The sequence below is a fragment of the Caloenas nicobarica genome, chromosome 18 (assembly GCF_036013445.1).
Source record: "Caloenas nicobarica isolate bCalNic1 chromosome 18, bCalNic1.hap1, whole genome shotgun sequence".
Classification (NCBI taxonomy): Eukaryota; Metazoa; Chordata; class Aves; order Columbiformes; family Columbidae; genus Caloenas; species Caloenas nicobarica.
Window position 1 is genome coordinate 5,921,035 of NC_088262.1, and position 10,983 is coordinate 5,932,017.

At 46.5% G+C, this 10,983-nt stretch overlaps 1 protein-coding gene across 4 annotated transcripts; it reads left to right on the forward strand.

Annotated features, from left to right (window-relative positions):
* The first annotated feature begins 298 nt into the window (after nucleotides 1–298).
* Nucleotides 299–10,685, forward strand: LOC135995958 (nucleoside diphosphate kinase). 4 transcript variants are annotated; one of them, XM_065647612.1, is made up of 7 exons: nucleotides 3,677–3,809; nucleotides 4,306–4,407; nucleotides 5,156–5,268; nucleotides 8,548–8,680; nucleotides 9,243–9,344; nucleotides 9,913–10,025; nucleotides 10,440–10,685. In XM_065647612.1, exons 1-7 carry the CDS (start codon nucleotides 3,681–3,683, stop codon nucleotides 10,555–10,557), a joined length of 810 nt encoding a protein of 269 aa, XP_065503684.1. In that variant the 5' UTR covers nucleotides 3,677–3,680; the 3' UTR covers nucleotides 10,558–10,685. The 4 variants fall into 4 exon arrangements, with proteins under 4 accessions (XP_065503680.1, XP_065503681.1, XP_065503684.1 ...); XM_065647608.1 differs by lacking the exons at nucleotides 8,548–8,680; nucleotides 9,243–9,344; nucleotides 9,913–10,025; nucleotides 10,440–10,685 and adding exons at nucleotides 299–369; nucleotides 5,603–5,740; nucleotides 6,516–7,037; XM_065647609.1 differs by lacking the exons at nucleotides 8,548–8,680; nucleotides 9,243–9,344; nucleotides 9,913–10,025; nucleotides 10,440–10,685 and adding exons at nucleotides 299–369; nucleotides 5,603–5,740; nucleotides 6,528–7,037.
* Nucleotides 10,686–10,983: the final 298 nt, after the last annotated feature.

Genomic DNA, 10,983 nt, shown 5'->3' on the forward strand with positions numbered 1-10,983 from the left:
TCATGTGTAATGTTGCATAATGTGAGGACAATTCTAAACAACTGCAGACTATTGGGAGGATAAAAATACCCAACATCTTGAATTGTAGCAGAGATCCTTTTCTCTGTGGCGTTTTATAGTTATCGCCATCGTACTCGGCAAATTGCACAAATACATCAGCTCAAAAGACGTGCGTTCTGACAGATGGCAAAAATGGGTCAAGGTGTCTGCTGACAGCCTTTAAGGGAAGGCTGTCTGAGGATGTGCTATTTTTATCCTGTTTCTATTAGCAAAATTGATAGATGCGGTTTTCTTTCACAGCTGGAGCGAGTCCATCACTGAACGGGCAGGCGGTTGCCGTTAGAGCTGCAGCCAGACGGGCGAGCACAGGTAGAACAGAGCCATTTGTGCTCCTGTTTTATTTCTAGTTACCTGGGGGTTTTCCACCATGGATAAATGAAGTATTTAAAAAGAGGAACATTAGAAAAACGACCTGGGAGCCAAGTTTCAAGTGGTGTGAAAATATATCTTATTGACAGTCACTGTGATCACATTCTGTGATGTGAACCTTGCAGTCGGTGTGAGATCGCAAAGTCAGGGATGGATTAAAATAGAAGTAGTTATGGAATTATATCCTAGTCGCTTGCCAGGACATTAAGAGACTTGATGACCTGTCAATTTAGTAAACCAATCAAGCATATGAAACAGAATAACGAAACCCGATAGTACTGTCTGTGTAGCTTTGAAAGCAGTGGCGGTCTATGGTAACTACTACAGAAAAATGCAATTCACACTCTTGGGGAAATAACTGCCTGAAAAAGAAATTAGTTTTCTGGATAATAAGGAAAAAGTATATTCCCTGTCCTTAGAAATAACAGTTTATTTGAAAGTAAATTGATTTACAATTTTTCAGGGAAGAAAATTAGGCCTTGAATTGGTATGGGGTGAGAAGAGCTTAACTGGGACTTGCCAGACTTACAAGTCTGGGTTTAAGGAGCAAGAGGTGCCCAGCACAAAATGTGAGTCCCGTGAGAACTCCCCGAATGTTCCGAGGGGTACAAATACAGGCTGTTAGCTGAGATCTTTATAAAGCTGGGGCCGAAAGATCATTATACAGCTGGGGCTGTGTTTGAATTCTGAAGTCTGGAGACTCTCACAGTCAGCCTTTTGCCTTAGGCATGTTTTAAAAATCTGTACTGGTAATGTGTAAATGGCCTGAGCTCAGTAATTATACTTAATTCACTCACTGAGGACTTTGAAGGTCTTTACTTTCTCTTCCCATGATCAATCTGTTTTTAGGAAATTATTTGCCTAGATTGACTACTTCTTTGCATTTTAGGTAAACATGTAATTTTCAATGTAATTTAGTAATTTTGGTAGAATTTTCAACAAGTAGGAAAGCTGTTCATTTACACATTAAAATTAACAAGGAAGCATGCTTCTGATAATGCACAACATGCTCTGCTAATCGTGGATTAATCTCAGAATGAGGTTAAAAGACTTGGCAAAGATCACCCAGCAGACTGTGGTAAAGCTGCAAATAGCGCTTGCCCACCTTATGGCACGTCTGAGCTTTAATCGTTAAATGACATGGTTTTAACCAGGCTGGAAATAGATGTCCCGTTGCTGCTTTTGAGGGAATATTATTCTAAACATCCTGTTTCTAGAGACCTTTTTTCTGTTATTAAATATTATTTTGCCTTAGTGAGGATTACAGTATTAGACCTTGTTTTTGTAGTATGAAACGTTGTAAATAAATGTGTATTGAAACAATAGAATGTAGTGGATTGACAGTAGCAGGAGAATACGCAGAAATTCTAAGTCCAACATAACTTCAAGTGGGACTTGCTAGAAGGTACAATGCTGTGGCTTTTAAAACACCTTTCCTTAAATCAGAGACCTTGGAAAAATGAGTAACCAGAGTCCGATCATACCTGGAAAAAAAGACCCCTGAATACTGGTAAACAGGTTGGTTGAACAGACATTTATGTCAGATCTAGATTCTCCCACCAGAACCAAATGACATGGATGTGTGATGGATTGTAGGGAAGGGATCCCAAGTAAGGAAATCCGTGCTGTCAAAAAGCTGAGCTCACCCCTGTTAAGCAACGGCTAAATCCTGCCCAGAGGGACGTGAAATCCACGTTATTGTGCTTTCAAGAAGAGCCAGGGAGGAGAGCCTGGGAAGTTCATCCCAGTCTGAGAAACAAAACCAGGACAAGCAGGGATTTCCTCTCAGCAGGACAGGCTGAGAACACAAGAACTCGGGCGTCCAGATGTGTTATCCGCAGATCTCTCAGAGGGAATGGGATGCTCAAAGCACAAGAGTGAAGGGGTAAATTGGTGAAGGGTGTTTTGACTTGGAGATTTAACACAGTATAACTAGGGAAAAAACAATTGCCTTCATTAAAGAGGGAACATAGAACAGTGTGACAGTGCTAGGTTAATGGTTGGACTCGATCATCTTCAGGTCTTTTCCAACCAAAACGATTCTGTGGTTCTATAATAAGGTCTTTATTCAAATAATTTGGTGTGCCCATGTTAAATAAAAATGAGATTCAGCAGCTAAGCCTGAAATGCTGGGAAAGGGCGTTTCCCTTGCATCCTCACTTTAAATACCCTGGAAACCGGAAAATCGGCAGCCGGTGGTACAAAGCGCCAGCAGACACCGTGCGCTCGGTGCTGAGGCGGCGGAGCGGGTGTCGCAGGCGGTGACAGGTCGGACGGGCGCGCCGGGAGGTGAAAAGGGAGCAGGGACCCAGATCCCATTAGCGGATGAGGAGCGGAGGTGCGGGCTGACACCCGGGGGTGTCCCGGGGGTCGGGACGGAGACACGGAGGCGCCCGCGGCAGCGCCCCCTGCAGGCGGGAGGCCGCGCCGTCGCCATGGCAACCGGCCGGCCCGAGGTGGCGGCCCCGGCGGGGGCGGCTCCGGGTTAAGCCGCCGCTTGACCGGCCTCGGCTGCCGCGCCGGGCCCGCCAGAGCCAGCCGGGCCCGCCAGAGCCAGCCGGGCCCGCCAGAGCCAAGCGGGGCCGCCAGCAGGTGAGCCGGGGCGGGGCGGGAGGCAGGACACCCCCCGGTTCGGCAGAAGGGCCTCCCCCCGCTCCCCTCCCCGTCCGGGCCGGAGCTGAACCCCGGCCCGTTTCAGCGCTTTACTGAAACAGCACGAATTAATAATACCGGGTCCAGTGCCAGCCTCCCCTGCAGGCCCCCGGGCCTGCACCCACACGTTATCTGCATCCATACGTTATCTGCATCCATCTGTTATCTGCGTCCATACACACACTTGCACCAAAACAAAACAAAACAACTCCGGTAACATTGGTCTGCAGATTAAAAGGATGCATATGGATTTATTCAGCCTACTTTGCCCTAAATTGCAGCCTCCCACGCTGCGCTTGGAGCTGTGTCTATGACAATCTTTACCTTCCATTCCATTTAGAGTTTTCCTGATTTTAATATTTGCTAAGTATTTGTTTCTATATTTGGCACGCCGTTATTCTTTTAAACTTTTGTAGCACTTGCGGAAACCCATGTACAATGATTGATTTATCAAATCAGTGCAGATCGTGGGTTAATGACCTTCAGCTGTGGCTGATTTAATTATAATAACAGCTGATATTACACGTGATACAGGACTGTGATTGCACTTGGCTGCTGGTCCTGGAATAATGACTTTTATTCCCTTTCTCCTTAGGACAATGGCTTCTGTCGCCGAGCGCACGTTCATCGCTATCAAGCCTGACGGAGTCCAGCGGGGACTGGTGGGAGAAATCATCAAGCGGTTTGAACAGAAAGGATTCAAACTGGTGGCCATGAAATTAATACACGTGAGCCTTCCTTAATTTGTATGTCTCCTTTTTCATACAAACCGCAGCCTTAAAATAGGGCAGCGTGCCGTACTGACAGACGCAGTCTTCAGAACAATTAAACCTGAAATGTTGAGGAGTCTTTTTGGATATTTTGGAAAAGTTCCAATTCCCAGCTCTGGCTAAATGCTTTAGACATGCTAAGCACGCTAATTTTAGTAACTTGATGTCCTTAGTCTGAAGAGAGTGTTCTTTTAGGTGCATCCCATACCTTACAAATACCGGCTCACATAAACTGGCTGTATTGTGAAGATTCTTTTCAAGTCCAGGTGTGGTTAAAGCCAACGGTTCAAATTCATATTGACCAGAAGTACTAGGAACATGCCAGAAATGCCGCATTTTAAAGTGCGTGCAAGTTTTAGGATTAATAGTGCTCTGTGGTTAATCTATGTGATTTCAGTGTGCTCCTAGGCTCTTAAAGTAAACTTTTTTTGTTGTTGGTTGGTTTTTAACACAGGCCTCTGAAGACCTTCTGAGAGAACACTACATTGACCTAAAGGACCGGCCGTTCTACGACGGTCTGGTGCAGTATATGCACTCTGGACCTGTGGTAGCTATGGTGAGTTCTTAAAAATGAAGCTCAGCCAAGAAAAATTTACTGATTAATTGTCTTACCTGCAATAAGATTGTGTTACCTACTGAATTCTAGTTTAAAGGACTTAAAAACCTGGATTCAAATACTGTAATTAGGAAGGTGTACTCTTAACTCCTCTTCCCTTAATCTTTTTTCATGATCTTTCTCTCCTGTGAGTCAGTATGTTGAGGAAGAGGGCAAGGCTAAGGGGGGAACCAAAGCTCAGACCTTGAAAAACAGTAAACCTGCACAAAAAACCCGCTATGAAATGCCATGTATTAAGCAAGCTGAAAAATGGTGAAATATTTTTGCTATACTCCTAAGCTATATTAACTTTGAAAACCTTTTTCAATCTTAACTTCATTAGAAGGAATTTTCTCCTTCCCCCCCCGCCCCCCGCCCCGATAGTGTATTTTTAAAATAGTTGAGCTGGAGGTCCAGATCTTCAGTGAGCAGCCAGTTTGTAAGGCTGTTGACAATACTGAGATTTAGAATTGTTCTCTTCCCATCCTTGCTGGGAGAGTATTGTGCAGAAGGGGAGAACTCCAGCAGACGCTTCAAGAATCTGACAGACAAATTGGCAATAAAATATGTCTTGCTATTAGGAATATTCAGTTGGTGATTTGTGCCATGATGGGCAGCATTGTGTAATTCGGCAAGGTGTGATTAACTCTTGCTACTTTAACTACTGCTAAAATTTAATAATCTCAATGGATTTTTTTTTTTTTTTAAGGTGTGGGAGGGTCTTAACGTGGTTAAGACTGGAAGAGTGATGCTGGGGGAAACTAATCCATTCGATTCAAAGCCTGGCACTATTCGCGGTGACCTCTGTGTTCAAGTTGGAAGGTACATTTTCAAACTATTGGTATAATCTAAAGACACTACATGTCCGGTGGTATGTCATGATATATGCAGGAACTGCACTCCATCCTTCTCTATCTTGCGCACGGAGCTGCCGTTCCCTGTGCCCATGTAAGGTCATGATCTAAAGATGAAAGTCAACTTGTGGTCTTCCCCATTGACAAAAGTGCTGATCAAAGCTGGGCCTGCATGCTCTGTGCCTGCCACTGCTTCACAATTACACACAACTTCTCTCTAGAATGGAGACCGCTTTAAAAAACAAAGCTTGCTTTGAGTTCAAGGATTCTATTACTTTTATATCCACCTTTTCTTTTCCTAGGAACATCATTCACGGAAGTGATTCTGTAGAAAGTGCTGAGACAGAGATCAACTTGTGGTTCGCTCCTGAAGAACTGGTTGATTACAGAAGCTGTGCTCACGAATGGATCTATGAGTAAAACGGAGCCTACACCTTTGGGTATCCTTACTGCTTCATATAAACTGGTAGAAACCCGTCCCAGAAATCTGTGAAGTTGCTCTGTAGTAAATATTAAATACAGTCAGTGTTTGCTGCTGCTTTGGTTAAAAAGCTGTCAAGCTATAGATGGAATTGTGCTTTTAAAAAGCTGCTTCTGGGTGTGACAGATTGAAACACAGAGAAGTAAAACTTTCATTGTTAATGACACATACATAAATTTTCACTCTGTAGTCAAAGAGGATATTTTGATAAACAGAAAAAAAAGAGGTAATTTTTTTAATATAAATAAATATGCAAATGGTTCAGTGCAAAAAGTTAATTTTGTCAAAACATTAGAGGACAACTGGTGTTATGTAAGTATATTGATAGTGTGCCCGAACGTTGAGGATTGAACTTGATATCAAGCGAATCTCCATGCCCAAAACAGCTGCAGAAAAAAGCTTATTTGTGTCTCCCTCCAGAACGCGCTGTGCCTGCACACAGAGCGCAGCTGTGATTAAAATGACAACTTTCCTCTAGACTGACACTGTTTCAACTTACTTTTTTTCCCCCCACATGGGATTTATTTAGCTTTTAAAGGAAGGATTAATACGCCAGGCTTTCTGAAATGCCCTTTTATGTGAAAAGGAGATTAATGTGAGGATGGATGAGGGCGATCCACCCTCAGCCACTTCACTGTAGCACTCCTGACCTTGACAGAGCAACGAGAGTGATGTTTGCTTTACTGACTGAACAGCCAATAATTAACCTGTTTTTTGTGTTCTTTCCTTAACAGCTGGAACTCCAGAGCAAACTGTTCTTGGATAAGGTATTTCAGGAGTGACTGTAGCATTATTTTGTATTTATTTATTTAATCATGTAAAGAAATAGAATCATCGTACTGCTAAACGTGCTTCAGTAGAGGTGTGTGCTCCTATCAAAGAAACCTGTTAGCCTCCTGCAGGAATTTTAACAATACTCACTAGCTGTGCTGGATGAGGGAAAAGAAATGCGTCGGGGTTAATATTATGTATTTATTTATCTGCAACATTGTATTCGTTAAAAGCAGGAGTTTAATGAAGTTAGTGTTCAAACTCCTAGATTTTTCCCTACAGTGAGTTCTTGTTTCAAATGTTAAACTGTGCAATGAATGTTGAATTCAATGCTTTGTGAAGATATCTGACTCCGAAAAAGAGATGGCACAAAATAAAACATTTGCTGTTTGTTAAGTGAAATAAAAGGTAATTTTCATTATGTTGTCTTAAAGCTAATTAATGACTATTAGGAGAGGGAACAAATTCCCTAAACAAAAAACTGTAGGTGAGGTTGTTGGCTTCTCTTCTGAAAATACTTGTTGCTATAGAAGATAAATTAAAGATTTTTAGACAAACATGTGCAAAGATCAGCGGACTCCAGTTCCTTTTTTCTTGAAGGATTAGTTGAGGTTTCTCTTTCTTGATTTGCTCACTACGAAATACAGAAATCCGTGTTATCTGGAGAAGTGGGGGTTCTCAGAAAGCTACTGAAGGGTATTTCTAATGCATTGGGAGCGAGGTGGAGCTCAGCCATCTCTCCAAGAAATGCGATATCCCGCACACCTGAGATGTCGGAGCACATTCAGTTTCACTAACTGTAAGTGGCCCATCAATAAGGGGCTGTAAGTACCACAAAGGGTATTTCTTTAGTGATTATAGCTAGCTCGGGAAGATATAATGTTTTGTAAATTAGTACCGTACCAAGTAGTAAAAAGAAGTAACAGCACTCTCCCTTAATTCTCATAGTGATGCAGGTCCAGGGCCTGTGGAGTTTTACACCTGCCCTTTGACGCTTTGCAACTTCACCTTCCCGTATCCCAATAAAATAAATATCACCACTAACTGTCCCGGCTTACAGAAAAACACAATTCCAAGCAGCTGTAAGGCGTGCCGCTTCGGTTCGGCTGCGCCGGCAGTAGCAACCTCTGGAAAAAGCGATACCTCAGCTAAAAACGGTTCAGCGTAGTTAAACATCCTTAACCTTTTTCGAGGAAAAGGCTGGTTCCCCGCTGATGCAACTGGAGTCAGCAGCCCGGGGGCGGGGAAGGCGCCAGGTGCCGCTGGGCACAGCCCGGCCAGCAGCTGCCGGGGTTCGGGGGCAGGGCAGCGGCGCCCGCCAGGCCCGGAGCGGCGCCCGCCAGGCCCGGGGCAGCGCCCGCCAGGCCCGGAGCGGCGCCCGCCAGGCCCGGAGCGGCGCCCGCCAGGCCCGGGGCAGCGGCCCCGCCAGGCCCGGGGCAGCGGCCCCGCCAGGCCCGGGGCAGCGGCCCCGCCAGGCCCGGGGCAGCGCCCGCCAGGCCCGGGGCAGCGGCCCCGCCAGGCCCGGAGCGGCGCCCGCCAGGCCCGGGGCAGCGCCCGCCGGCCGCAGCGGCCCGGCCCCGGCAGCGCGGGCTGGCGGGTGTGGGCGGGCGCGCTCCCAAGCGAGCCCCCAGCCCCGCCGCGCCCGCCCCCAAGCGCCGGAGGCCGGGCGGCTCCTCCTCTGCGCAGGGCGGGGGATGCGGGGCCCGCCCGCCGCCTCCTCCTCCTCTTCCTTCGGCGGCTGCGGGGCGGGCGGCAGCGGCTGCGGGAGCTCCGGCGAGGTGAGGGGCGGCGCGGCGGGGCTGGGCCCGGCGAGCGGCGGAGGGGAGGGGAGGGCAGGGCAGGCAGCGGGGCCCCGCGGGCCGAGCGCGGCGGGCCCGGGGAAGGGACGAGGCCAGCCCGGTGCCACGTGGGCGCGGAGCCGCCATGGCGGGGCGGGCGGCGGCTCCTTCCGACCTTGGGGCCGGGCCTGAGGCGAGCGCGTCCCTGTGCCCGCAGCGCCATGGCTGCCAACTGCGAGCGGACCTTCATCGCCATCAAGCCCGACGGCGTCCAGCGGGGGCTGGTGGGGGAGATCATCAAGCGGTTCGAGCAGAAGGGGTTCCGGCTGGTGGGCATGAAGTTCGTGCACGTAAGTCCCTGCGCCCGGGAACCGCTGTGGCCTGAGCGCTGGCCCCGCACCTGCCACAGCAAGCACTTCCATCTGTACTTCTGTATCTCCCTGCGCGGCTCTTCCTGCGCCAGAATGGGGATCTGGTGCTGAATTCGCCCAGGAGCTGGACGTACCGCGTCACACGTCAGGCCGCGTTTTCTCTCTCTGCCATTTCCTAAGGAAGCAAAATTTGCTCGGATGGCCAAACGTGGCCTGACTGAGCGAGCTGAAACGACCTTGACTGAAAGGCTGCGTCACGCAGCATCACCCGACATCGTGTCCTCGGCGTGTTGCTGAGGATTAATCTAAAGCAAAGAAATAATTTTGACAACTCGCAACAATGACACTACTACCAAAAAAATGGCGTTTCATGCGCGCCTTAATTTTACAGCAGGAGCTTTCATTGAATCCCGTAAAAGCATTGCAGCTACTGTCGATAATATTAATGACTGGCGAGTCCAGTCTTTATTGCTGTAGTCTTATGGCTTTTCTGGGATGATATTTTGAAGTGATATTTAATGTTTCATCTGTCCTTTTAAAGGCCTCCGAAGAACTTCTCAAGCAACATTACATTGACCTCAAAGACCGACCATTCTACCCTGGTTTGGTCAAATACATGAACTCCGGCCCTATTGTGGCCATGGTAAGCAGCTTGATTTTAACTTTAAAGAGGACTTTGTTAAATATATTTGTCTCACTCTGTAAATAATTTAAAAATATTCAGATATACTGTTAAGGAAACACACTTTCAAACTACCCAGTTCTGATAGTGGCACAATAAAACCAAAATTAAAACAGAGACAACCAAGTAAGAAGTTACTAGTTAAGAAGGAAAGCGTGCATGTATAAATTGCATATTAAAAGGCTTAGCATAGATTAAGCAAAATTCCTGAAAGACAGTCTCGTGCACAAAAGAATCTTTTGTTCGGGGGGAAAAAAGGGTTGGGCTCTGGGATTGCCCTCTCTCACAGAAACCCATCTTCTGTGCAATTCGTTTTTGCACTCCCCCAAAACCCAACAAAATTGTCCTCGTAGCATCTCCCTCGGTTTTGACTACGTACCGAACTAGGAGCGCCTGTAGCTCATCAGGCTGTCCTTATCCCATCGCTGCTGGGAGGTTGTTTCTTTACAAAGTGTTAAGTTACTAGCAAAGAAAATCTTTGGTATTTTGTATAAGCACAGATTAATAGGGTTTGTCTTTTTTCCTTAAGGTGTGGGAAGGACTCAACGTGGTTAAAACTGGGAGAGTAATGCTGGGGGAGACAAACCCTGCTGACTCCAAGCCTGGTACCATCCGTGGTGACTTCTGCATTCAAGTAGGAAGGTTTGTGCTCAGTTTGTTATCAGTCGACATTAAAAACCTCAGTAGTGGTAGTATTTTATTCTGGAAAGTCAAAATTGTTGGTAGAGATCCCAGTCTGATGGTTATTTTATTTGCAGGTCACAGTCCGTAACTGCCACTTAAGAAAATGGCTTGGTACAAAACTGTCTGTTTTTTTGAAACACAGCTCCTCATCAGAGCTCCATGTAAGATCAGTCGGGGCATTGCCCGCTGTTGGGGAGTAGCCGTAGTCCCCCCGTCCAGCTGAATTAGCTCCTGTAGTAGATATTTGAATATCGTACCTTCAGGCATAGTCTCACAGCTCTAGCTGCTTCATCCCAGTTTTTCCTTATGGAGAACTACAGGTTGCTGAAAGTATATTTTTATATGAAACAGTGTGTTTATCTCCTTCCCCAGAAACATCATTCACGGCAGCGACTCCATAGAAAGCGCCCAGAAAGAGATCAACCTGTGGTTCAAGCCTGCAGAGCTCATAGACTTCAAATCTTGTGCCCATGATTGGATCTATGAGTGAAAGGAGTTTCCGCGATGGATTGTGCCTTCGGAACGCGTCATCTCGCTCCAGCCAGGGACCCGGCAGCAATGCCCACCACGGTTAGCTTAGTCATGTTGAGCACTGTCAAATAAATGGATATGAACTAATTTGTTGTGTCGCATTCACTATAAAACAGATTGCGGTGTTCAGATGTTCACAGAAGTCATTTTACTCATTCAGTATTTTCCTCCTGTAGAAGGAATCGTTAACACAAACTTCCACGTACAGGCATAATGCTTATCTAACACCACCTTCTCACGTTAAAAACCTCACCTTGTGCTCAGAGCCTCTCATGGTTTATTTCTGCTCAGATCAACACACCCAGTTCCTTAACTTTTTTTTTTTTTAACAAATTGTGGGTCTACACTCTCCTACAAGAGAAACAAGCTGGAAGGCATTAATGTA

Coding starts and splice junctions, on each gene's coding strand:
- LOC135995958 (XM_065647612.1), top strand. CDS start 3,681: ATGGCTTCTGTCGCCGAGCGCACGTTCATCGCTATCAAGCCTGACGGA. Junction 5,269..8,547: donor CTCTGTGTTCAAGTTGGAAG/GTACATTTTCAA, acceptor CTGTGCCCGCAG/CGCCATGGCTGCCAACTGCG. Junction 8,681..9,242: donor TGGGCATGAAGTTCGTGCAC/GTAAGTCCCTGC, acceptor GTCCTTTTAAAG/GCCTCCGAAGAACTTCTCAA.